Source organism: Callorhinus ursinus, unplaced genomic scaffold (assembly GCF_003265705.2).
Source record: "Callorhinus ursinus isolate GAN/ISIS: 27379988/994484 unplaced genomic scaffold, GSC_fseal_2.0 scaffold94, whole genome shotgun sequence".
Lineage (NCBI taxonomy): Eukaryota > Metazoa > Chordata > Mammalia > Carnivora > Otariidae > Callorhinus > Callorhinus ursinus.
The window spans coordinates 46,612-69,617 of record NW_027397156.1 but is presented as its reverse complement, the minus strand read 5'-3'; the positions used below and the strand labels follow the sequence as shown (position 1 = coordinate 69,617).

The 23,006-nt window shown below is 47.4% G+C and overlaps 2 protein-coding genes across 5 annotated transcripts in view; both read right to left on the bottom strand.

Moving 5' to 3' along the window:
• The window catches only part of KCNA6 (potassium voltage-gated channel subfamily A member 6), a 65,571-nt gene extending 48,944 nt beyond the window's left edge, over nucleotides 1–16,627 (bottom strand). For 2 of the 4 annotated variants that reach the window (XM_073888748.1, XM_073888747.1), the window contains exons 1-2: nucleotides 11,820–16,627; nucleotides 3,269–3,316 (exon numbers count right to left, since the gene is read on the bottom strand). In XM_073888748.1, coding sequence (XP_073744849.1) covers nucleotides 15,005–16,591 — 1,587 coding nt within the window. In that variant the 5' untranslated portion in view covers nucleotides 16,592–16,627 and the 3' untranslated portion in view covers nucleotides 3,269–3,316; nucleotides 11,820–15,004. The remainder of the gene's footprint in view (nucleotides 1–3,268; nucleotides 3,317–11,819) is intronic. The other 2 variants (XM_073888746.1, XM_073888749.1) reach the window with 1 other exon arrangement.
• Nucleotides 16,628–16,849: 222 nt separating this feature from the next.
• The window catches only part of GALNT8 (polypeptide N-acetylgalactosaminyltransferase 8), a gene marked incomplete at its 5' end in the record, with an annotated part of 50,205 nt that continues 44,048 nt past the window's right edge, over nucleotides 16,850–23,006 (bottom strand). Inside the window, one exon of the mRNA XM_025851838.2 lies at nucleotides 16,850–17,427. Coding sequence (XP_025707623.2) covers nucleotides 16,850–17,427 — 578 coding nt within the window. The remainder of the gene's footprint in view (nucleotides 17,428–23,006) is intronic.

Here is a 23,006-nt window from a genome sequence, read left to right as displayed (position 1 = left end):
TAAGAAAAATAGGAAGGAAGGAAGGAGGGAAGGAGGAAAAGCAAGAGAAAGGCAGAGGGAAGCGATTTATCCCCCTTGGTATTACATAAAAATTATTATATCTCTTTCAAAATTTTGCTATAACCTGCTCCATATATTTGTAAGTGGTAAGTTCTGATCTTTGTCTGTAAAATAAGAGACAGGCGTGGGTGAGCCCTGAAATCCAATGATTCTATATAAAGTTGAGATTTAGTAACTCCAGCTCCCTTTTTAAAAGATCATTCTGATGGCAAAAGCCAAGCAATAAAGTTTGCCAAGTTATCAAGGGAACCAGCTGTACATTCAATGAATAAGTGAAGCATCCCACAGAATTTTCAAGCAAAAATTCAAAAATTGTCTAGTCCAACCATCTCATGTTACGGATGGAGACACTGGGCCAGAGAATAATATCAGGAGCTATCATCTGCTGAGTGCTGGGCAGGTGACTTGCTCAGGGTCACACAGCAGGTCAGTGACAGACCCAGAATTAGGTGTGATGCCCACCATCTCCACTGTCTACTTCTTCACACTTCTGGTGGATTTAAAGATTTAAAGAAGAAAGAAAGAACTGGCTCTTAGGAATTCCTCACAGCCCAAGATGTCCAGAAAAGGAGCAACAGATACAAAGGCAACAGCAGGTCAAGAGCCACTACATCCTCTCTCTTTTACCTCTAAACACAGAAAGGAAGCCATGGAAGAAAGAATCTAGTCTTGGGCCAGTTGGGGTGGAGGAGTAGGCAGTGAGCCTCAAGCCTTTCCTTGGGCGAGCAGAGTGAAAGCTAAGAGCCCTTGGTAACAAAAAGAACACCTAGCCGAAAGAGCTGCCCAGCAGACTTAAGTCCCAGCACTGGAGGGACTGGGTCTGACTGGGAGGTACCAGCCTCTGAAGCACCGCGCGAGAATACCTTCAAAATGGTATTTAGGAGCACAGGAAAGAAGACTGAAGAGCCTGGTTACTTAGAGCTCACTGCTAGTATTTCTTTGAGGCTTGTTTAGATTGTGAATAAGATTTTTAAAATAGGGTATTTAGTAAAGGCATGCTCGAATATTTTCATCAAAAAGTCTAATTGGGTTAGGTGTCTGACTCTTGATCTCCAACTCACGTCTTGATCTCGGGGTCGTGAGTTCAAGCCTCACATTGGGCCCCGCGCTGGGCATGGAGCCTACTTAAAAAAAAAAAAAAAAGGTCTAGTTTAGTTAGAAAAGTAAATAGAGATGCACATTGTAATCTTTGACTTTGTTAATGAGATGAGTAGAATTTGGACTGTTACACTGTTACAGGGCAACGCCAATAGGAGGCTTTCGGTCTGGAGAAGTGCATCTCAAGTGTGGACATTTGCAGCAAATAGGATAGAAACTCCAAATCCAGTTTTACAGTTATTTTTCTCAAAGACTTCTATTTCCAAAAGCTTGGGAGGTCAGTGAGGGAGCGGCTATCTTCTTTCACATTATTCAGAGCCTTATCAAAACACTGATTATGTATGGCTCTTCACAACTCAACAGGAGTGTGGAGAATTTTCAGAAGGTTGATAAGAGGCCATGAAATGGTCCCTTGGAGAAAACCTTTAAGGGCTGAGGTTCCATGGACTCAAATTCATCATAAGGAGTTTCAGATGTCTTTGAGCTTCTCAAAATTCATTCCCTGGGTTATAGTTTTTGTGGGATGTAACTAGAATTGACCCCAAAAAAGGGGAGAAGATACTATGGTAAAAATAATTTGAACAACACAGATTTAAGAAGTGAAATAGGTTTATTTGCTGCAGGACTTCTCAGGGCCTTTAATCTTATGTTCCCATGCATTCTGTATCTCCAAGTAGCAGAAATGTAGTGGCTGGGAACATTTCCATGGAAATGCCGTGTAGGACTAGGACCCTACAGATCACATTTGAGGAACTCTGGCATAAGGAGTTATTCTAGGTAATATGGTCAGTTGAATATCCATCTCAGTTGGTACAAAATAGCAGGAAGGAAGTTTAAAGTACAGCAGCAAATGTGTAACTGAGGTAGGAGGAAAACATCCCTACAACACGAATAGCAGGGAGTCTGGGTGTTGGAATCTCTCTCCCTCTCATCCCCTGGTTATAGGGATGTTTCAGAACAGGCCTGGGATAATGAGGGACTTTTCCAAATCAAGGCAGAGTAATGGATTCTTTGTCTTTTGGAAGCCACTGCCTGCTCAATTTCTGTATGTCATGTTGTCTTATTCTCTATTTACTTAAACATCATTGAGTTCAGCTGACTTCCTTGCAAATGAAATATATTCCTGAAATGCTGTATGTAAAGAAATACACTCACTATAAATCGAGTCCTATTTTCCACTGGCTGGTGTTATAATTCCAAAGAATGTCAACCCCAAATGCATCATGACAGGCACATTTCTGAGCCTGTTCGGCACCCGAGGAGACCTTCTTCCTGTGTCCTTGTGCAGATTCCTTACAGCAACTTCTCCCAGCTCAAGGCAAGCCCAAAAGTCAGGCAAGTAAATGGCTGGCTGCCCACACTCCAGTTATTCGATGTCCCAGTTAATTCCTAAGTGTGTTGGAAATTCTCACTGCTTCCCAGAATTTTGCATGGATAAGTCACTTCATTGCTTATGTTCTTTCTAAAAGGATTATCAGAACCACTAGGTATTCCTTTCTGCTGCCTGTTTTAGCAGGGAGGGAGTTTTCAGTCTAAGAGGGCATGAAGCCCCTTTCCATGAGTCACCTGTGTTAAAACCAAGTATTGGATAATTACATAACTGAACCATGGTCAGTGTTAGGTCAGGAAACCTAGATTTGCAAAGGGAGAGAAACTATCGCACATATATTTCCTAAAGGCCTTGATTTACATGAGCTTTGAGTGGTTCTAATTGTTTCTAAAGGTTTGGCAATTTTTAGAGGCCCTGCCTATGCCTCAATGTCCAAAAAGAAAGAGGTCATGGAAAAAATAACCCATTTTTATTGAATGCTTACTGTGTGTCAGGACCTGCGATGCACCTAATTAGCATTATGTCTATCTATATCTATATTTAACCCCACTGGCCACCATGAGAGATGTTCTATCAACGGCCTGATTTTACAGAGGAGAGAACCACGGCTCAGAGAGGTTCCCAGTGTTCCCAAGGCCACACAGTTACACAGACAGGGTGGCAGCCCTGGGCACCGACTCCTGGGTTGGCTGACATCACCCTTTTTCCACAGAGTTAATAGAGAGACACGAGGGATTTAGGACTTAGGACCGAGACCTCATTTCTCCCATTCTGCCTCACCTGACACGGCGTGGGAGATACCATGCTGCACACGTGGAAATTCATCATCTGGATGGTCAGAATACAGCAAGAAAAAGAGAAAATTGTAATAGAGTTTGTTAGAGTTCCCACTTTTGAATATACATTTTGAAAAACATCCTCTAGTTCCTCCAGTGAATAAAAAGGCTCTTTCTCAAATCTGGTCTGTAATTCTGCAGTTTGGTCCGCAATTCCTTTTCCTTCCACTGGACAAAGGAATTACAATTGTATGAAGTATGCCACAAACTAATTTAAGTTCATTTTTCTACAGACCATATACTTTCCTTTAAGTTTAGCTACATCCTCTGATTTCATTTAAATGTGAATGGGCCCCTGCCTGTTAAAATCACCTGTGATAGGAAAGTGATTCTGTTACTTTTGTACACACACACACACACACACACACACACACACACACACACGTTAAAAACAACTTTTCAGAACTACATCTATGGGGAAAAGTGAGGCAGACAGTCATTAAGATGGAAGACCCATGATGGATTTCCTTTAACCGAACCTGATTTAATTTTTTCTGTGCTCCTAGAAAGGGCAAGTATGGGAGTCAGGGGGATGAGCAGGGTAAGGGTCATCGAATCCTTTTAAATTTGGGTTTTCAGAAGTGAAAACTGTCCCCAGTAAGAGATGACTAACGTGAAATCTGCTCCTCTCTTGGGACCCTAAGGATTTGGAGCTGCCTCTAGCCCAAATTACTGTTGAACTCTGGCCCCAGAATATTCTGATGAAATAACAGGTAAAGCAAGGAAAAGAGGAGAACCTTTCTTATCTCTCTCCCAACACAATAATGTTGGACACGGTTCCAACTCTACAGTCAGCTCACTTCTGGCCAATAAGCCCATAAACAGCAGAGCCCAACTGAGAGCTGAAACCGACAGAGAAGAATCTAGGAAGAGAGAGAAGAAAGGGTGTGGGGAGGACCAGGGGCTTCACAGTGTCGCACAGATGCAGAACCCCTGGATGGTGGCCCACCGCTCCCCAAGAGAGCTACAGGATTCCACTGGCGAGCCCCGACTCAACGCTGAGTCCCAGCCAGCACGAACAGAGCGATGTCTCATTATCTGACATCACAGAAGTAGGCGGCTGGCCTCAAGTCAGAAATACCCAAACACCGAGGTTTGCCTTTTTTGCATTTTAATAATTTTAGATGGAAATCCTGAATTGCATCACACATTTCCTTGCCCACTTAATTGGACAGAGAACATAACTTAGCATGTTCTTGATTCCTACAAGGTCTCTTCTCTCCAAGCAGCCGCCCAGTTCTGTCTCAAGTTGTGACTGCCTCCTGCACGGGTTGCCAGGCCTCACTTCTGCTTTCACTCTGTTCCAAACAGTCACACCTTCCCCCATCCCATCCTTGAATGATCTCAGTGAAATCGTTCAAGGAAGGTTCTGAGAGGGGCCACATGCACCAGTGTCCACGGCGTCACCAGGTGAAGTGGGCTGGGCGTAGTACCTTTGGTAGAAATTCACACATAGGACATGTTTTCCACCTAGAACCAAAACAATGCTGTGGGCACAACAAAAATGACAGACGGCCCCAGCCTCTGTGGACACTGGGCAAAAGAGAACCCCCTGTGCTTTCGGAACGAAGCAGCTCACTCAGCTCCTGCCGACTGATGGCGGAAAGCCGAAATGCAGGATCAACAAGACCAGACCTTTCGTTTTTCAAAAGAAAACAAAAGTCAAGCTCTGCATGTGAAACCTCCCAATATTTCTTGTATCTTTTCCCAGTTTTATTGAAATAAAATTTTCATATCCAGTATTTCTTAACACGGCATCGTATTTGACCCACAAGTCACTGATTTAGGACCTATTATCAGGAATAACCTGCACAGTTTTGGGTTAGGTGCTCTGGGATTGTTATTTGGAATTCTGCAGGGATATTAAACCATCTGCCAGAAGACTGTAGGTGCGGGGAAAAAAAATAGGCAAATAAAAAAACAAACAAACAACACACCTCCAGAGGAGCAGAGGGTAATTACCAGGCCTGGAGTGTGGCTAGGTGTGGGTGGGTGAAATCTTGGGCTCTCCACATGCAAATGTGTGTGCTGCTCCTGGGTAAATGTGACCCCCCTTCCCTGAAGCATCAGGCGCAGTCCTACAGGAGACACACTCTTTTCCCCATCATGCCAGACTTCTCTCTCTTCCCAGCAATGCCAAATTGCCTTAAAGCTGCTGGGGAGCGCCTGATTTATGGTTCAGCCACCATGGCTTCTGGAAACTTTGTTCTTCCTGACACTAGTCCTGTGATTTATAAAAGGAATCTGTAACCATCAGTGATTTCTCTTTCTCTCCCAGGACAACTAAGTACAGAGAAGAATCTAGAAGCTGATTTCTGTTTCCCAGGGTGTCAGAAATCGGCACCCCTGGGTAAGATTCTAACTTTCTGCATCCCTCCTATCCTTCTTAAAATACAGAAGTCTCAAATAACCTGCTTTCCTGACTTCCAATTTGTGACAGTTTCCTGCAACCCGGTCACTAAATTTAACAGAAAAACTATAGCCCTAAAAGGTTATAGAACGTCTTACTTGGTAAGATTAAAAGCACAGGGCTTGGCTGCCCAGGCCAGACAGAGCCTGAACATGAGCCTCTCTTTGCCCAGTGTGAAAATACCTTTGGTACTTACTAGAGTAACAATTTTTTAGTCGTTCCTTACAAATCCAAGAGCTGGTTATCTGATGAAGAATTTCTCTAGCTAGACCTGCTGCCTCTGTACCTTCAAAAGTCAGGGAAGAGAGAGATGAAATTACAAAGCACTTAATTGCACTTCCTACGGACAGCTCTGCTAATGAGTTTGGCTGGATAGGAAATGAATAAAATTGGTAAATTTAATCCTTAGGTTTCTGTTTTCCATAAAAAAAAAATATACTGGTGGTGAAGTTAGAAAATGTGAGTCCTAGACCCAGCTTTGCCCTGAATTACCTGTGATCATGGGCTAATCTTTCCACTTGTCTGCATCAGCCTTCTTCATAAAGAGGAGCATTTAGGGCCCCTCCCAACCCCCCCCTCCCCCTTCTGTCCCTGTGACCCTGGGTACTGTCCTTCCCAATGCTCTGGTGCTCCTGGGAGGGGTTTTCTATCTTGGCTGAAAAAATTATCACCAGTATATCCATTCTATTTTTACAGGGTACATTCAGATTACATTTCTATATATTAAATCACATCTTAGGTGCCATTATTTAAACAGATTCTGCTGTGAATCCTTCAGGCAAAGAGCCTTCTGGATAAAATAGCTAGCTACCATGAGGCTATTTTTTATATCATATTTCATTTAAATGTTTGTTTCAGAGAACAGAACTGAAGTTGACAGGGATCCTGCCTTTCTTTTCGAGTACAGGTGGTTCCAGCCTCACTCCACGGTGGCTGTTCAATGTCACTGAGGCTCCCTCGGCCCTGCTCTGCTGAGAGTTTACTTCCTGCTAACCTCTTTAACGAGCTGCTTGTTTGAGTCTCCCAACAACTGTGTGAGGCAAGTAGCATTAGCTCCCCTGTTTTGCAGATGACAAAACTGGAGAGGCTAAATGAGGTGCGGCTAATAACGTTGATTCAGATGCAAGCAAGCCAAGAAGTCAGAACGGGGGGGGGGGGTCCCGTTGCCCTGCCTGGGCCAGGTCTTCTGGGCAAGCTGGAGTGGCTGTGGGAATGAGCACAGGGTGAGAAGAACATTCGGGCCTGATCTGGGACCTCCAGTGAGAGCTACAGTGGAAGCAAATGGGCACCCACAGAAGTAGGAGAGGCTAGCTTCTTCCAACTCCAGGGCCTCCTGGCTCCTCCCCCTGAAAGGAGCAAAGGAAAGCAGGAACACACCCTGCGTGTTACAGGGTGTCACCACCTGCAAAGTGGGGGGAGGGGTGCAGTGGGTCATGAAGATGGCCAGGGAACAGAGGGGGGATGCTGAGGATGAAGACCCAGAGAGGTGGGATTTTGAAGGCCACTGGAACGGTATAAGAAAACTGAGCTGGGGTCTGACTTATGTGTTCTATCCTTAGGGTTAACTGTGGGACTCTGCATTTGTCCCAAGGGGGAAGACTGGAGGAAGTATGTGAGGAAGGCTCTAGTGGAGCGCCATCCCCTGGGAATATTAAAATGTGGAGGGAGGAGAACAGTGATGGGTAGTAAGGAAGGGTCTATAGAAAGATGTACAGGTTTTCCCGGCTATCCAAAAGTTCCCTTTACACCACTTTTTTTTAAAGACTTATTTATTTTAGACGGGAGAGAGAGAACGCACATATGGGGGGACAGAGGGAAAGGGAGAGAGAAAATCTCAAGCAGACACCCCATTGAGCACAGGGCCCCACACAGGGCTCGATCTCACAACCCCGAGATCATGAGCTGAGCTGAAATCAAGAGTCAGATGCTCAAGAGACTGAGCCACCCAGGCGCCCACCCCCCACTTTGCTTTTACTAAACACCTGTGATAGTACCTGATCTCAATAACCCAAAGAAATCCGAAGAGGATTTCTGCTTTTACGAAATGGTAATTACTTCTTTGCTTTACTTCATCTGGCTTATGAAAGGTTTCACGGGAATGCTCTACTTTTGGATAGCTGGGGAAACCTGTATATATATGTGTATGTGTATGTGTGTGTGTGTAAATCTGTGTGTGTGTGTGTATATATATATATAGCTAAGTGAGGTATCTAGCTATGTGAAATTATGGCTCTGTGAGATATGTAACTATATACAGAGAGGAATGGGGAGAAAGACAGGACGCCTGCTGGTTTTCCCTCAAAGAGACAAATCGGCATGTAAATAAAAGCCCATATACACATTTAGGAATCACAAATCCATTCCCTCTTCTTGTTTAGTATTAATCGGACCCTCACTAAGTTCTGTAAATTACGTCTCCCCTGAGGATGATGGGTCACACATTAGTTGTGTGCCCTTAAACATGCCCTCTGAGCCTCAACCGTCTTATCTGCCAGAGGAAAACAATGCCTAGCCCGCCAACCTCATTTGGTTGTTGTAGGATAATAGTAATAACAGCCAATCTTGGTATAGTGCTTATATATTGTGACATATTATACCACGTACCTATTATTACATATTACATAAACACTGCACATATATTAGTTCATGTAATCCTCAAAACAGCTCCGTGAGATTGGTACTATTATTATCCCCCCCTTTGCAGAAAGGGAAACTGAGGCACGGAGCAGTTTCAGAACTTGCTCCATGTCACCTAGCAGGTAAGTGGCAAGGTGGGATTTGAACCCAGGAAACTTAGCTACAGAGTCCTTTTTGTTATATGACAATATGTTCGAAAGCATTGAAGGCATTTTAAGTGTTTTTTTTAAATGAATGGTGCCGTTCTCATTCTTGCTAGGACGACTCCCATTGGGGAGGACCAAAGCAGAGGAAGGATTCACCGGGCAAGGACAGTGCCCTAGCCTTAGACCTATGGACCCTGGACCCCGCCAGCCAGGTGCCGAGCCTCCTGGAGGAGAGGGAAGGAATGGCCAGTGTTCCTGGCCCCTCCCAGCCGCACGACTGTCTTCCTGTGTTCTTTTTCAAAGCAAAATGTCCCTGCTGCCAAGAGCTGGTCTGTCTGTCTCCTGGAGACAGAGGTTGTCAAGCCCTGAGAGAACAGCGAGCAGGTCAAAAATAGCAGCACCAGCAGACTGCGTGGCTCTGATTTCCTTTTGAAATGTTGGTTTTGTGCTCACCAAAGAGCAGGGGTCTGTCTGTGCTCCCTGCAGCCTGCCGTGGAGGCTGCTTCAGGATCCAAGATGTTTTCCAGGGGCAGGCAAAGAGTGTCTGCCGAGGCCCAAGGCAGACTCGGGGAAAAGCCTCTTCATAGTAACAACGATAAGGTCAGAGTTATGTTTAAAAAAAAATTGTTATAAACCCCCACCCGGGTTAGGCCCTAAGTGGTTTAAGTGATAGTCAAGATGAGACCAGTATTAATGATACTTACGGTCCCTTTTGCTCTGTTGTTCTGGGAATGAGGGAGTCAGCACCCTGTCTGTCCTTCAGAAGTGGTCGCAAATAGAATTTCATCCCCTCTTTAGGGTACCAAGGGAGTGAGAATGAAGAAGGGACAGGGAGACAGGGTGAACTCCTCTATCTAGGGGCTCAGAGCAAAGGGACATGACATGACAATCTCCAATCCCCCAGGGACCTCAAGCCCAGAACAGGAAGGTGTTTCATTGGGAGACACGGTAACATGAGAACTAAGAGCCCATCTGTCTTGTATTCCCAGTGGCCTGCATCTGGCAAGTTCCCTCTCCCACTGAAGCCCCAAGCTCTGGGCCTTATTCTGCCAGAAGCTAATCTGTGCCACCCGAGGCAGCCCGGTATAAAGCAGAACGGAGAGAGGAAATCCTACCGTTTAAAGAATGTCCTTCCCTAAGTGACCTTGACAAGCTAGAATCAGACCCCACCTCTCTCCCCAGGGCAAGAACACACAGTCAAAACCCATCAGAGCTGGCACGGCAGCCAGATTGTCCCAGAAGGACAGTTGTTCTCTGGAAATCTATCTTGGCATTTGTGCAGAGACGCCGGATGACAGAAATACTGCCAAAAACAAGGGCTCAGCCAGTGGAGAGAAGGAATGATAAGCAGCAGGACTGGAAAGTGTTATGTGAGAAGTACCCAGGGGAGGGAAGGATGGGTCCCAGCAAGCAAAAGGCAAGTGAGAGCAGGAGAGCAATGTCTGATGAACAAACCTGGAGCCTGGTGAGCTGACTTCTGCTTGCCCAAAGCACCAAAGACTGGGGACCCCACAGTGGCTGTAAAGGGTTAATGGTTACTGCAGGGAGGAGGGTGGGAAGGAGGCCAGCAGAATAAAACCTTGACTCCTGTAGGATTTCTTAAGGAATTCTGACTTTACAGGTGCAGAGACTAGGTGGGGTTTTTCGGTTGGTTGGTGGGGATTTTGAAGCTTTTCTTCGTTTTTGTTTTGCCAGCAAAGTATGAACCCCTCAGGCAAGTTCACTGCCTTAGTCCTATGTAATGAATAATGTCCAGCATACTCACCCTAACCCAATACATGCTAATCATGCTCTGCACTTGCCAAAAATGGCTCTGACCTTTCTTTTGCTTGAGCAAAGAGGAAAAATCCCACAATGATTTGATTGTCAAAATTAAAAAAAAAGAAAAAAGAGGGCAGTTCTTGGCAATGTATTTGAGTAGCAAGGAGCAAGTGCATGAAAGCTCTAAAGTGTCCCCAAGTGGCAGAAGGAAAAAACTGTCATTCCATCCTGGATATTTAGACTGGTCCATCTTTAGAGATGCTAACCTTCTAGATTTATAAAACCAAACAAACAAGGTGTGAAACTCTCAGGTTATCAGCCCCATGCCACTTCTCCCTACCCCCACAATCCAATGACTTTTTTTGGTTAGTGTATAGAGTTAAACAACTATCACATGTTTTAGAAAATGTCCATTACCCTCCACCCCCCCCCCCCCCCCCCCCCCCCCCCCCATCCTAATGCAGGGGGGACTACCTACAGCCTACCACCTCCAGCAAGGAGAGGGCACAGCTCCCCTTAAGAACTGGGTAGAGAATTTTAATCCATCTTGTCAAGGAGTGTCCCCTGCACCTGGCACCCCTGGGATATATGCCCTTGCTTTGCCCTGCCTTCAGTGTGCAAGAGAGACAGCTGGATGCTATGAGGGCCTTCAAGTGAACTAAGGGCAGCTTGAGGGCCACTTCTGAGTTAAGGCTTTTTCCAGGCTAATTCCACTCCTAATTCCATTTCCTCCTAAGTTCTTGTTTTTGTGTTTAGCTTACTGTTCCTACTGTTCTTTTGTTTTGTTTTGAACCTTTCTGTAAGTTTTTTAAGGTTGGGGGACTTAGGGGTTCTCTCTCTCTCTCTCTCTCTCTCTCCCCCTCTTTTCTTTTTCCTTCTCTCTTTTATTTTTGAAGATTCAGGAAATTTCTGCAGAGACATTTTTCTAAACCCAGCGCAAACTCATCTTGCTCCGTAAATTCAGAACTTGTGATCACAGGGGCGAGCTTGGCAGGAAAGGATAAGACACTGAACTGGCAGGGAATTGGCGGGGGGAGGGTGTCCTCCAGCTGGAGAACAGCCTTCTTAGCAAACACGTGAGAGCACCGCTATCCTAGAGTTCAAGGTGTGATCTCAACAGAAATGGTACAGCTGCTCCCTGCTACTAAAAAGGTGGAGAGAGGGAGAAAGAAAGAAATAAAGACACATAGAGAAGCAGGAAGAGATTAAAACAACAGCAGGGCAAAAGCCAGAAATGTGACAAGAAGGCAAAAAAAAAAAAAATGCCGTGAAAATGAGAACACCTAGGAGAAGGGGAGGGGAGTGCAGACAAAAGGAGGTGACTAGAAAGGGTGGGGGAGGCAGCAGTGAGGGAACAGAAATGGAGGAAGGAGACTAAAGTACAGGGAGTCACAGAATATACACAAAAGAAGAGGAAGGTGGTCACTGAGGACCAGGACATCAAAGCCCCAGGTCTCCGGGATGATGTGCTCCCCTCCCCAAGTTATAATCTGGCCCGGAGCGCTGAGCCAGGAGCAAAATTCCCCAACAGCAGAACCTACCTCTGATGCAAAGGCGGCCAGTTCTCCACCCCTCTCCTTAGGGATGATCAGGCAGGAGGACTATCCCACATCGCAGCTGAGCCTGACAGATCCAGGAAGGCATTTGGGAGCTCCTGCCGGCGAGTCAGGTGTAACGGAGGCCTGACCCTTGCCTTTGCTGGCAGCCGGGAAATCGCCACCCCAGCCGTCTCAGGCAGCACAGAATGCATCTTCTCTCGATGCTCGGGGCACAAAATCCACACAAAGAGGCTCAGAGCCAGAGGGATCGCTTGGCAAAATCCTTCACAGAAAGTAGGTCAGGTCACAGCCTCTCCGTGTTTCTTCGATGTCTTGAGAAGAGCCACCTATGAGATTGCTAGGAACAGAGCTAAATAATTCCCCCGGAGGAAGAAGTGTCATTTCTCTCGGTCTCTCTGAGAGCAGGGAGGAGCCTCTCTCTGAGGAGATGGCAGTTCCATGATACTGTCATGGACTGTAACTGTCAGGACTCTCGGCCAGGCCCAGCCTGGCCGCCTCTTGAGGAGCATGTCCCCTCCAGGTCTCTCTTTGTCATTTTGAAAAAGATAATATTGACACTGGTTTAACTGGCAGTTGCTTAGCATTCAAATTTCTGAAGAATCAGGGGTGAGATGAGGCAGCTTCGATGACTGGATGGGGAAATCAGGAAGAAAGGTCCAGGGAGAAAGTTTGGGGGAACTGCTTCCCCCCGCCCCATTTTCCAAAGGTCACACATCCTACTGGTCATTACCAGCCCCTAAAGCACTATGTAGGAGGTGTTCCCATTTCAGAAGCTGGGAATATGTAGTCTCCTGTTCTCCCTTGCTGCCCAAATCAGAAGATGGAGAGAACAGTCTGGAAGGTTGCTATGGCAACCAGAGTCCCTGGAGAGCCCAGCTCTCCACAAACCCTTTACTTTCAGGCATGCTCTGACTTGAAAAGGAAATGTTTGATTAGGGATGGTGATGAGGATGATCACATACACACATATAGAGACACATGCAGACATGTTCCAACATTTACCCTTGCTGAAACCATCCCCATTACCCCTGTAGCGGGCCCTTCTCCTTTCCCCAAATAGCCAGAAGTAACTGAAGGCATTTGGAAAACCAGAACTTTATGGCCTCGGAGCAGATTTCTGAATCATGAACTCCTCTTATCTGTATTTCAGGTTTGGAGAAGCCAAGCTCCCCATCAAGGCTGCCTCTGGCCCTGGCAAGATCCCACTGGACCTGTCTAAAGAGCATCCTCCTTGCTGAAGTGTAAGAAGAGAGACTGAGGCCCAGTTCAAGAGGCTAAACAGGGACTTAAAGAGCCAATAGCCCAGGGTAGCCTACTCTTGGGCTTTGGATCTTGGGCAAAACCGGCAGAGAGGTTTTGCCTCTGGGAGATAGGAAAACAGGCTATAATGAACTAAAAACTCAAGTCCCTTACTAAGATTCACACATTTGCATAGCATCATCCCCAGCTTCCCAGATGAGTTCATCGACATTCCCCACGAGGTAGGGAGGGGAAGACATTAATGTTCCCATTTAATGGGTGGGGAAACTGAGGCACGGAGCGGCACTGTGGCGCCCAAGTTACCCTGTCAGGCTGTGGCAAAATCCAGATTTAGATCTGGCCCTCACAAGAGCCACAGTGTCTCTCAAGAAAACCCTCAAAATGCCTCATAAGTTGCTCCTTGAGAAAATAATTTTTTTAAGAGACATTCTCATCAAAGAGTCTTAAAGCATAGATACAAAATTTAAAACATGTGAACAGTCCTTTCGGTTTCTGAACTGCACCCAGCAGAGCTCAGAACAGTACATCACAGTTTTTCAAGGCAACAAACAAATGACAATGTTACCAGGAGAGAAATGAGGGGAAGTGGGCAGGTGGGATGAAGGCAGCAGTTTCACGCTGGAAGAGGATGGCTTATCCGGTGGTAACACCGCCACATTACCTTACCAGTTAGAGCAGGTCAGCTGCAGCTCCAAGGGGCAGAGCAGGGGAATGTTTGCTTGACTCAGCAAAAAAACCTCTAACAGTGAGGCTGTCAACAAAGGAATGATGTTTCTTCCTTACTCTAAACCTATTTCATTGCCCCTAAAATGGGAAGAACCCCACGCTAACATCCAATGGATGCTTTTACCTGTCTGCAGGTTGAAGCTAGAGTTTGCTTTGGAAAACCTTCAACTGCAATCCTCAGTCAAATTCCCAGGAAGAAGGGTGGGGGGCCTGAGAGGGTTGGGGGTAATTGTGGGAGAGAAATTTCCCGTCTGCAACAAGGTTCCTCTCTGCACGCCTCCTAGATGACAATGTCTGCTTAAGTGATACCTCTCTTTAGATAATTCGGTCAGGCTCGTTGCTTGACTCTATTCAGCCATTTCTCCTGGCTCTGTGGTTCCCTCTTTCCAGTTCCTCTGCACAGGAAGGCACTTGCACAAAAAGAGTATTTGGCTCTGAGAAGGAACCTTCCTGGAAGCTAGAGAATCAAGGAGGGAAGAATTGAATGTAGACAAAAGGCTGATATCCACTGTGCCAGGACACACCTGGAGGAATCCTTTGGCCCCTTTGGTCTGGGACTGACTCTAATGTCCTCCAAATGGCTAAGTTTAATTGCAGTTTCTCTAATTCCTCCCAAGATTCGAGATGAATAACAGATTTGGAGGCTGGGCAGCTAAAGGCTTTACCAAGGGTCTTCTGCAGGATGACCAGCAGATGTTACAGGGCACGGAAATAAAACAGAAAGATGAACACTGTTTCTGTCTTCCAGCTTCTGCTAGTTGCCATGTAGCCAAAAGCTGACAGGTGTATGCCCCAAAGCAAAGGACACCAAGGAGAGAAATAGGACCCAGGTATGCCTGGTTTCCATCCTGTTGACATCTCTGTTCCTAGAGATATTACAAGCCCCAGACATGAAAATTTAGAGTCATGAGGGAAGGTCAGATGGAAATCTCATCCACGTGACAGAAGATGGGCATGAATGGGTGGCACCGTTAGAATTTCAAGAATGTCATTTAGATGGATAAACCTTGAATGCTGGAGAGATCAAGCAACAAGGTTGACAGTCCAGGTATCTGGACCCAGTGCAGGGGAGGGAATCAGGAATTTGTCTGGAGCTCGGGTGAAGGGAGTGGAGAATGGGAAGGAAGCCTGAGGCTGTTTGCTCAGGGTCGTCCTTTTCATTCACGCCCTGCCTGCATCTGTCAAACCTCAGTGAGCATCCTTTTCTCTGCATATGCCCGATGTGGAGGAGGAAGGTAGCTGGGTCTCCGTTCCCGAGCGGTCTCGGAGAATTCAGGCTTGCCAAGTCCACTGTCGGCTGCCTTCAGGTCTGGTGCAGGCTGCCCACAAGTGACATGGGTATACTGGCCTTGCTCCTCCTGCTCCGTCTCCCGGTGATAGAAGTAGTTGAAGTTGGAGACAATGACGGGCACAGGCAGGGCAATGGTGAGGACCCCAGCGATGGCACACAGCGAGCCCACGATCTTGCCCCCCACCGTCATGGGGTACATGTCTCCATAACCTACCGTGGTCATTGTAACCACTGCCCACCAGAAGGCATCTGGGATGCTGGGAAAGAGTGAATCATCATCGTCGGCCTCTGCGAAGTAGACGGCACTGGAGAAGAGGATGACCCCGATGAAGAGGAAGAAGATGAGCAGGCCCAGCTCCCGCATGGAGGCCTGCAAGGTCTTGCCCAGGATCTGGAGCCCCTTGGAGTGGCGGGAGAGCTTGAAGATGCGGAACACCCGGACCAGGCGGATCACTCTGAGGATGGCCAGGGACATGGCCTGCTGCCCGTTCTGGCCGCCACCTCCACTGGCCGACTGCTGTTCCTGCTGCTGTACCAGCTCAGTGCCCAGGGTGATGAAGTAGGGGAAGATGGCCACCAAGTCAATGATGTTCATGATGTTGCGGAAGAAGGCTGGCTTGCTGGGGCAGGCAGAAAAGCGAACCAGGAGCTCAAAAGTGAACCAAACTATGCACAGGGTCTCCACCAGAAAGAACGGGTCAGTAAAGAAAGAGCCTCCAAGAGTACTTAGCGAGGATGAGCCACCTGCCACCATGCCCCCCGGGGGGAGGCCAGGATGAAAGGTATAGGAATCCTCTTCATCTTCGTCTTCCTCTTGACTACCCCTGGAAATTGGGGAGTCTCTGCTCACACCATTGCTTCCACCTCGACCATCTGCACGGAACTGGGGCAAGGTCTCCAAGCAAAAGATGACGATGGAGATGAGAATGACCAACACGGAGACGATGGCGATGCCCCTGGCGGGGCCTGAGCTCTCAGGGTACTCGAAGAGAAGCCAGACCTGGCGCTGGAAGGGCTGGGAGGGCAGTGGCTTCTCGTCCTCGCCACCTTCGGGCAGGCAGCCCTCGTCCTCCCGGAAGGCCGCCAGGGCCTCGTCCCCCAGCTGGTAGAAGCGGATCTCCTCCAGGAAGATGTCCAGGGGCACGTTGACTGGCCTCCGCAGGCGGCCCCCGGACTGGTAGTAGTAGAGGATGGCGTCGAAGCTGGGCCGGTTGCGGTCGAAGAAGTACTCGTTCCTCAGGGGGTCGAAGAAGCGGACTCTGCGACCGGGGTCTCCCAGCAGCGTGTCGGGAAACAGCGACAGGGTGCGCAGTTGCGTCTCGAAGCGCAGCCCGGAGATATTGATCACCAGGCGCTCGCTACTACAGCAGCCCCCGCCCCCGCCGGCCTCCGGGAAATCTCCCGCATCCTGTTGCTCCCCCTCCGGCCCACGGACCTCCCCCGGCGCCGCCAGCGTCAGGGATTTCTCCGACCTCATGTCCCCTCCGCGGTGCGCTCCCCGCCACTAGGACGGCGCCCACGACACAACCTCTGGAGCGCGGCACCTCTTCCCGGCTCTCAGAGGCGCCCTCCGTGTAGGGTGGGGCTCGCGCTCCTCCGAGCTCGCGGTCTGGCCTGGCCGCTGGGTCTGTGAGCCCCGAAGCCCCGGTCTCTGCAAGGCTAGGTCTGGAGAGGGGACCCGGACGCAGAGGATTTCGCTCCGCGCCTCCAGATATCCGCGCTTGGGTGCCACAGCTTACTGGGATACCTGGAACCGCAAACTGGCGCGTGTGAAACGGGCTGCCCGAAAAGACGCGTGGCTTCGCCCCCTGCCGTGCCTGAGACTGGGCTCCAGGACGCGGGGGTCCGACCTCCGGAGGGTTAGCTCTTCCGGGCTCCCAATGCGTTTCTCCAGCCGCTCAAGCCCCCGGCAGCCGCTGGGAGCGAGGCGCCAGATGCGCCTCCCTCCGGCTCGGCAGAGACTCCTGGCGGGGCTCGGCCTCCGCCCTACGTGCACCGCGGGCTCCGTCTGGCCAAGGTCGCCGTTCCCGCCGCCACAGCCACCACCTCCTCCCTGTGAGTCGCGCCGCAGGCCTCGCAGAGGGCCCTGCGGCTGCCCCGGCGCCAGGGCGCGGGGACCCACCTCCCCACCGCTCAAGCCTTCGCTGCAGCCGCGGCAGTTGCAGTGGCAGCGGCTCGGCTCTCCGCTCTGCCCTTCCTTCCCAACACTCACTCTCCAAGTGACGTGGCAGGCCCCGCCTGCTGCCCCCTCCCACCCCACTCTCACATCACACCCCTCGCCCAGCCAGGCAGGGGCTGCCGCGAGCCAGGGCGCTGTGGAAATAGACACACACTTGCCTCACCAGTAATCTTTCCCGCGCTCGCCTGGCACGCCTCTCCCTTGCTCGCATTCACAATCGCGGCCCCCTAAACAAGCACCAGCACCCTAATACCACACCCCCTCCACCTCCGCAATCAGCTTTCCTCATTTCAGTTTACAGGAGGTGATCTGCGCAGTGCATTTCACCGATGAGAAAACACACCCCGCCCCACCATACAACACAACAGGGAGCACTGTACCTCCACTCGTCCAGAAATCTAATGAAAAAATCGAATCATATTTTGTCCCTCGATATTTACGAAGATCCATTTGCCAGCTTCCTTAATCTACTCAAAAGAGAGAGAGAGAGAAAGCATCTGTAGAAGTCTTCAGAGCTTCCAATTTAGATAGTATTCCAGTGTAAGTCCCCAGAGAATCCATACCTCCCTTCGCGAACCTGGAAGGGCAAGGCTGCAACTGTTCTAGAGTAGCAAAGTTGGTAGCAGAGAAGGGGCTGGGAAGTCTCCCATTGCTTTTTGCCTCAGAGGTTTTCCAGGGGAGTTCTGGGAACTGGGGCAGCAGCCCCAGTGAAAAAAGAACCAGAAGATGGTGGTCTCTCAGAGGTATCCTGGTTCAGGGAAGCACAGCCTGGAATTCATTTGCTCCCAGCCTCCCTGGGAGCTCATCGGGGAATGCCTTCTTACTGCACAGGCAAGAAAAGAGAGGAGGGGATGAGTGGGAAGTGGTATGTAAGAATGTTGAAAAGAAAAATAATGGCTACATTTACTGAGCATCTAATATGTGCTGGCCGGATTCCAGGTGCTCTACCTGTGCTATGTCACTCACAGCCCCATCTGTCCCACAACCCTATGAGAAAGATGGCCCCTGCTCTTGGGTAATGTTACAGTGAAGACTCGCCTGGCAGTATTTGGATAGGGACCAAAGTTTGATGTTAGGGACTCTTGCCCTAACCCTCTAGGAGGGAAGCCGTAAGAATGGTTTTCTATCCATTTCCACTGGAAACCATATAGTCTTTCTTTACTAGACCAGACAAGTTAGAGTTTGGTGGAAGAGGATTGCTCTGATTTTTTTAGACTGCCACTTCCAGGTATGGTTGGCATTTGCTTCTCTTTACCCCAGTTTCTCCCTTCCTGGTTGTCTGTGGCCAAAATTAATTGGCTGATGACTACAAGTTGTTTTGTGTAGCTTCTTGTTCATTTTATATCATTGCTGATAATGACAGGAATGATACATAAAGGTAATCTCAAACCGCAAGATACAAGCAAGAATTCTTTGTATTGCACAGTGTTTTAAAACCACAGTGGTTCGCAGCAGCATTCACTGCCGGAGGGGTTGGGGGGAGTAGAGACAAAGTCTTCTAGATGTGTAGGGCAGAGGTCAGGTAGTGAATGCGTAGGAGAGAAGCTAGCATCTCATTGCATCTTCATTCTCTGGGCTGTTGCTTCAGGAGGTGCAGCCAGACTCTGCTTCCTCTCTGTGCCTGTGCTGTTAGTTTCCACTTCCTCCCTTCACCTTGCATGCTTCAGTGAAAGGTGAGAAAGCAATTGCACCCAGTCACCCAGTCCACAGTTTCCCTATTTACAGGCTATGTAATTAAGCAATTTAGACTTCATGCAAGTCGCTCCATTCAAAAAAATAAGAAAAAGTAAAAGAGAAGAAAAGGAAACAACAACAGACACAATACAGAAGATACTCTTTCACCCTTGTCCAATTATCTGCAATTATTTTCTGGATTATAAATTAATTTACTCTTTTTGTCCTTGTTTTCAAAATTTATAATGAATTATTCATTTCATGTTTGTTTTCGTCATTGCTGTTTTTATTCATGAGGCTGTCAACTAGGTCAGTAACTCTTCAAAACAAATGGTGGGAGCATGGGAAAAAAAAAAAAAAACCTGCATTCTGCCAGAAGGGTGCACAGTCTAACATGGTAAAAGGAATCACCATTTGAGTACCCCTGGGTTAAGTCTGGCTGGTGCTGCCCGCCAGCCTACATCAGAGCTGACGTTCCTGGTTACCTTCACATCAGGCATGAGGCTGTGCCCCAGGAGATGTCTCACTGTGCGCGAGGAGGTTCCCCCTGAGAGAAGAGTCATTAGCAAATTCATGAATCAGAGTTCTGTTTTTAGTTCTTTTGTGAAAGAGACTCATTTCTTAGCTTTAGAAAATCCGTATGCTTAGATCATTCTTCTCCAGCATATATGAAGAGTGAGTAAAATTACACCTTCAGAAGTGCCAGTTCCCAGGTGAAGAAAGACAAAAGGCACAACCCCATCCATACACTGCAACACCACTTCCAGTGACAGGTGAACATTTCCCCCACATTCACTGAGCACCGATTTCATGACAGCACAGATTTTTCTTGTGCCTAAATTCAAATATTTGCAATGATGCTAGGGGCCATTCACGGAATTAACAAGCATTTATTGAGAAGCAGCTGGGTGCCCATCATACTGGCAGGTGCTAGGGGTTTAGAAGTGATCTAGACAAAATATCTGTTTTCGTGAGCTTACATGTCTGTGCAGTAAATACATTACATTCTAGACAGAAAATTTTGACAGTAAACAATAAAGAAGAAATTTATATATTATAGTAAATGCTTTGAGAAACTAAATGGGATGCTATGTCAGAAATCAACCTGAGGATTCAACTTTGAACAGGGTGGTTGGGAAAGATGCCCCAGAAGAGATAATATGGGATGGCTGTCAAGCAGAGAGGAGACATGATTTGCATAGAGGCTATGAAGAGAATGCATTACAAGGGGGCAAAAGGAAAATGGGCCAGGAAATTGCAGTAGTCTGGGAAAAGGTTGATAGTGACAGGGACTGGACTAAAAGTAAAGCAAGTAGGGATAGAGTGGGGATGAGGTGGGGGCGTGGCGGGGAGATTTAAGAGAATCAGCAGGAATTGGTGATGGATAGGACATGAGAAACAATCAAAGAATGCCAGGTTTGGGGTTTGAGCAACGGGGGAGAGAGGTGTCATTTACTAAGAAAGGGAATATAAGGAATTAAACAGGTTAGGATCAGGGGTGCCTGGGTTGCTCGGTTGGTTGAGCATTGGGCTCCCTGCTCAGCGGGGAGTCTGCTTCTCCCTCTCCCTCTGCTCCTCCCCCCACTTGAGCTCGCACTCTCTCTCTCTTTCTCTCATGCTCTCTCTCTCTCAAATACATAAAATCTTTAAAAAAATAAATAAACAGGTTAGGATCAATCAAGACCTCATGTTCAGAAATGTTAAATTGGAGAGGTAAATTAAACATGCAAATAAAGACATTGAGAAGTGGTTATTTATTCAGGCCTGGAATATGAAAAAGAAATGAGTGATTTGTGAATGTAAAATATTTAGAAATATTTAAGCCCATGGCACTGACATCTTCTAGAGAGACAGAATATGGACAATGAAGAGAAACATAACCAAGGCCAAGTCCTGCACAGTACTTTACAATTCACAGTTCAAGTTCAGGAAGAAGAGGAGCCAGCAAAGGAGACCAAGGGGTGGTCAGTGGGGTCAAAAGAAAACCAGAGAAGATGTTGTCCCAGATTCGCATCTTCACAGGGTCATGCTGACTTCCAAATGAGCACAATATCTGCATCAGATCAGGAGCACAGCGTGGGAAGAAAAAGGTCACAGTAGGGAGGAACCACCTGAAAATGGATGTATGTACTAACCAAGATGAGTACATAACAATGTGCCACATAATTTGATAACCATTTATATTAGTGTCTCTGCCCTGGAGTTTAAAATGTACTCATCCCAGGTATGTAAATTAGCATTCTATCCTATTTTCCAGGCTTCTTTTATTAATTTTTTTACTTTGTATATGTGTGTGTGCACACGCGCATGCACGCACGTGTGTGCTTGTCATCACCCCAGCAGTAGGATCCTTGTAGTGTTCCTCTGGAGAGAGAGGACAGTGGTCATAGACTGGGCCTTGTTTCTCTGAATAATCTCAGAATGTTTCTTTTTACCTGCCTTATCACCCACAGGCCCCTGTGGGAGGAAAGAGTGGTAAGTGGTCAACACCCTCAGTTCCTACTTGAGTGCATAATTATACACACATCCTCCCTGAGAAGAATCAAGAAAAATCACCCCTTTCTTTGGCTCTGCACTGGAGAAGACAAACCATATGGAGACAGTTGGGGGCAGGGGTGTGATGCATCAGACACTGTGTCTCTCATCTTACTCTCTCACCTCTGGGCAAGGCTCACTGCCCCAATCCTTCCGTTCTTCAGGATGGCCAATGTGGAAGTTCCTCTGACCAGAAAACAGTGTCCTATATGACCCTGCCTCCTTCCTGGGTCATTTTTACTCCTCTTAACCTTCCCCCCATTTTCCTGGCTGGAAAGATGAAGGAAGGAAGCTTTGAATTCTGGGGGACATGGGGAGATTAATGGATGATTGGGTGATTCTATGCTTTGCAAACAATCTTTGCTACATTCCTTTTGTTCCCATCCCTCTACATGCACACACACACATACACACACACGCACACAAACACACACAAATTTGGTCATCTAAGACTTACATTAAAAAGAAATCACTGTCTTGAAATTTGAGCTTTAAGTTCCTGCCAGTAGCACCCACTAGTCTTATAAACTGTTTAGTGCCCCCTTCTCACACTTGATAGTGTAACTCTTAGACCTAAAGTCCCCTTCTATTAATTTAGTCTTTGGAAGCACCATCACCATTTTCCTCCTCCTGGGCTTTCCCTGGGACCAGAGTGGACAAGGGGAAGGACAAATGCAAATATATATATTCTATAGATAAGCATCATTTATATTTAGCTCCTTAGCCAGAGTTTTGATGATGATGACGATGATAGTGATATCAACTACAAAATGATGATGGTGATGATGATACTCCAGAATCCACTAGAGAAAAATCTAACAGCTTTTGCTTGAGTGAAGCTGTATATTGGAAAAGGAATGCATTAGACATCTGTGCCATGCAAATCAACAGCCTTAGGAAATGACTAGCCATGCCAAGAAATAAATCTATAAAGAACTCTTTATCATTCAGGGAGGATCCCAAGAGAGCTTGTTAGTATCACACGTTTGCAGCCTGCTTCTTCATGCCAGTCCACAACGGAGATAAGTCACCAGTGCTGCTTTCCAGATGTCTCCAGTTCTCTACCTTCCAGGAATGGGGGTTTGTGCTCTCCAGCTCCCCTGTGGTTAGACCAGGCAAATAGTTCTGACCAAGGATTTGTACGCAGAAGTGATGTGTGTCACTTCTAGACTAAAACATTGCATTGAATGTAAAGAAAGCCGCCAGAACTTTCTTTAGCTCAGCCACTCTTGACCAGTAGTGGTCAAGATGGTGGCTGCTGTCAGTGTGAGGCGGGGTCCAGAGTGAGGTGACATGGAGCCCAGCCAAAGCAATAGAAATGTAGCACGAGTGAGAAACTCATTCTAATCCTGTGCTATATGGGGGTTGATTTGTTATCATGGCATAATCTAGCCTATCCGAACCAATTCAACAGTACTACCCAGAAATGAGGAGCTGCTATAACCAAAAATCTGTGGCCTTGGCATTGGACTGGGGCCAAATGATGGGCAGTAAAGAAGCTTCA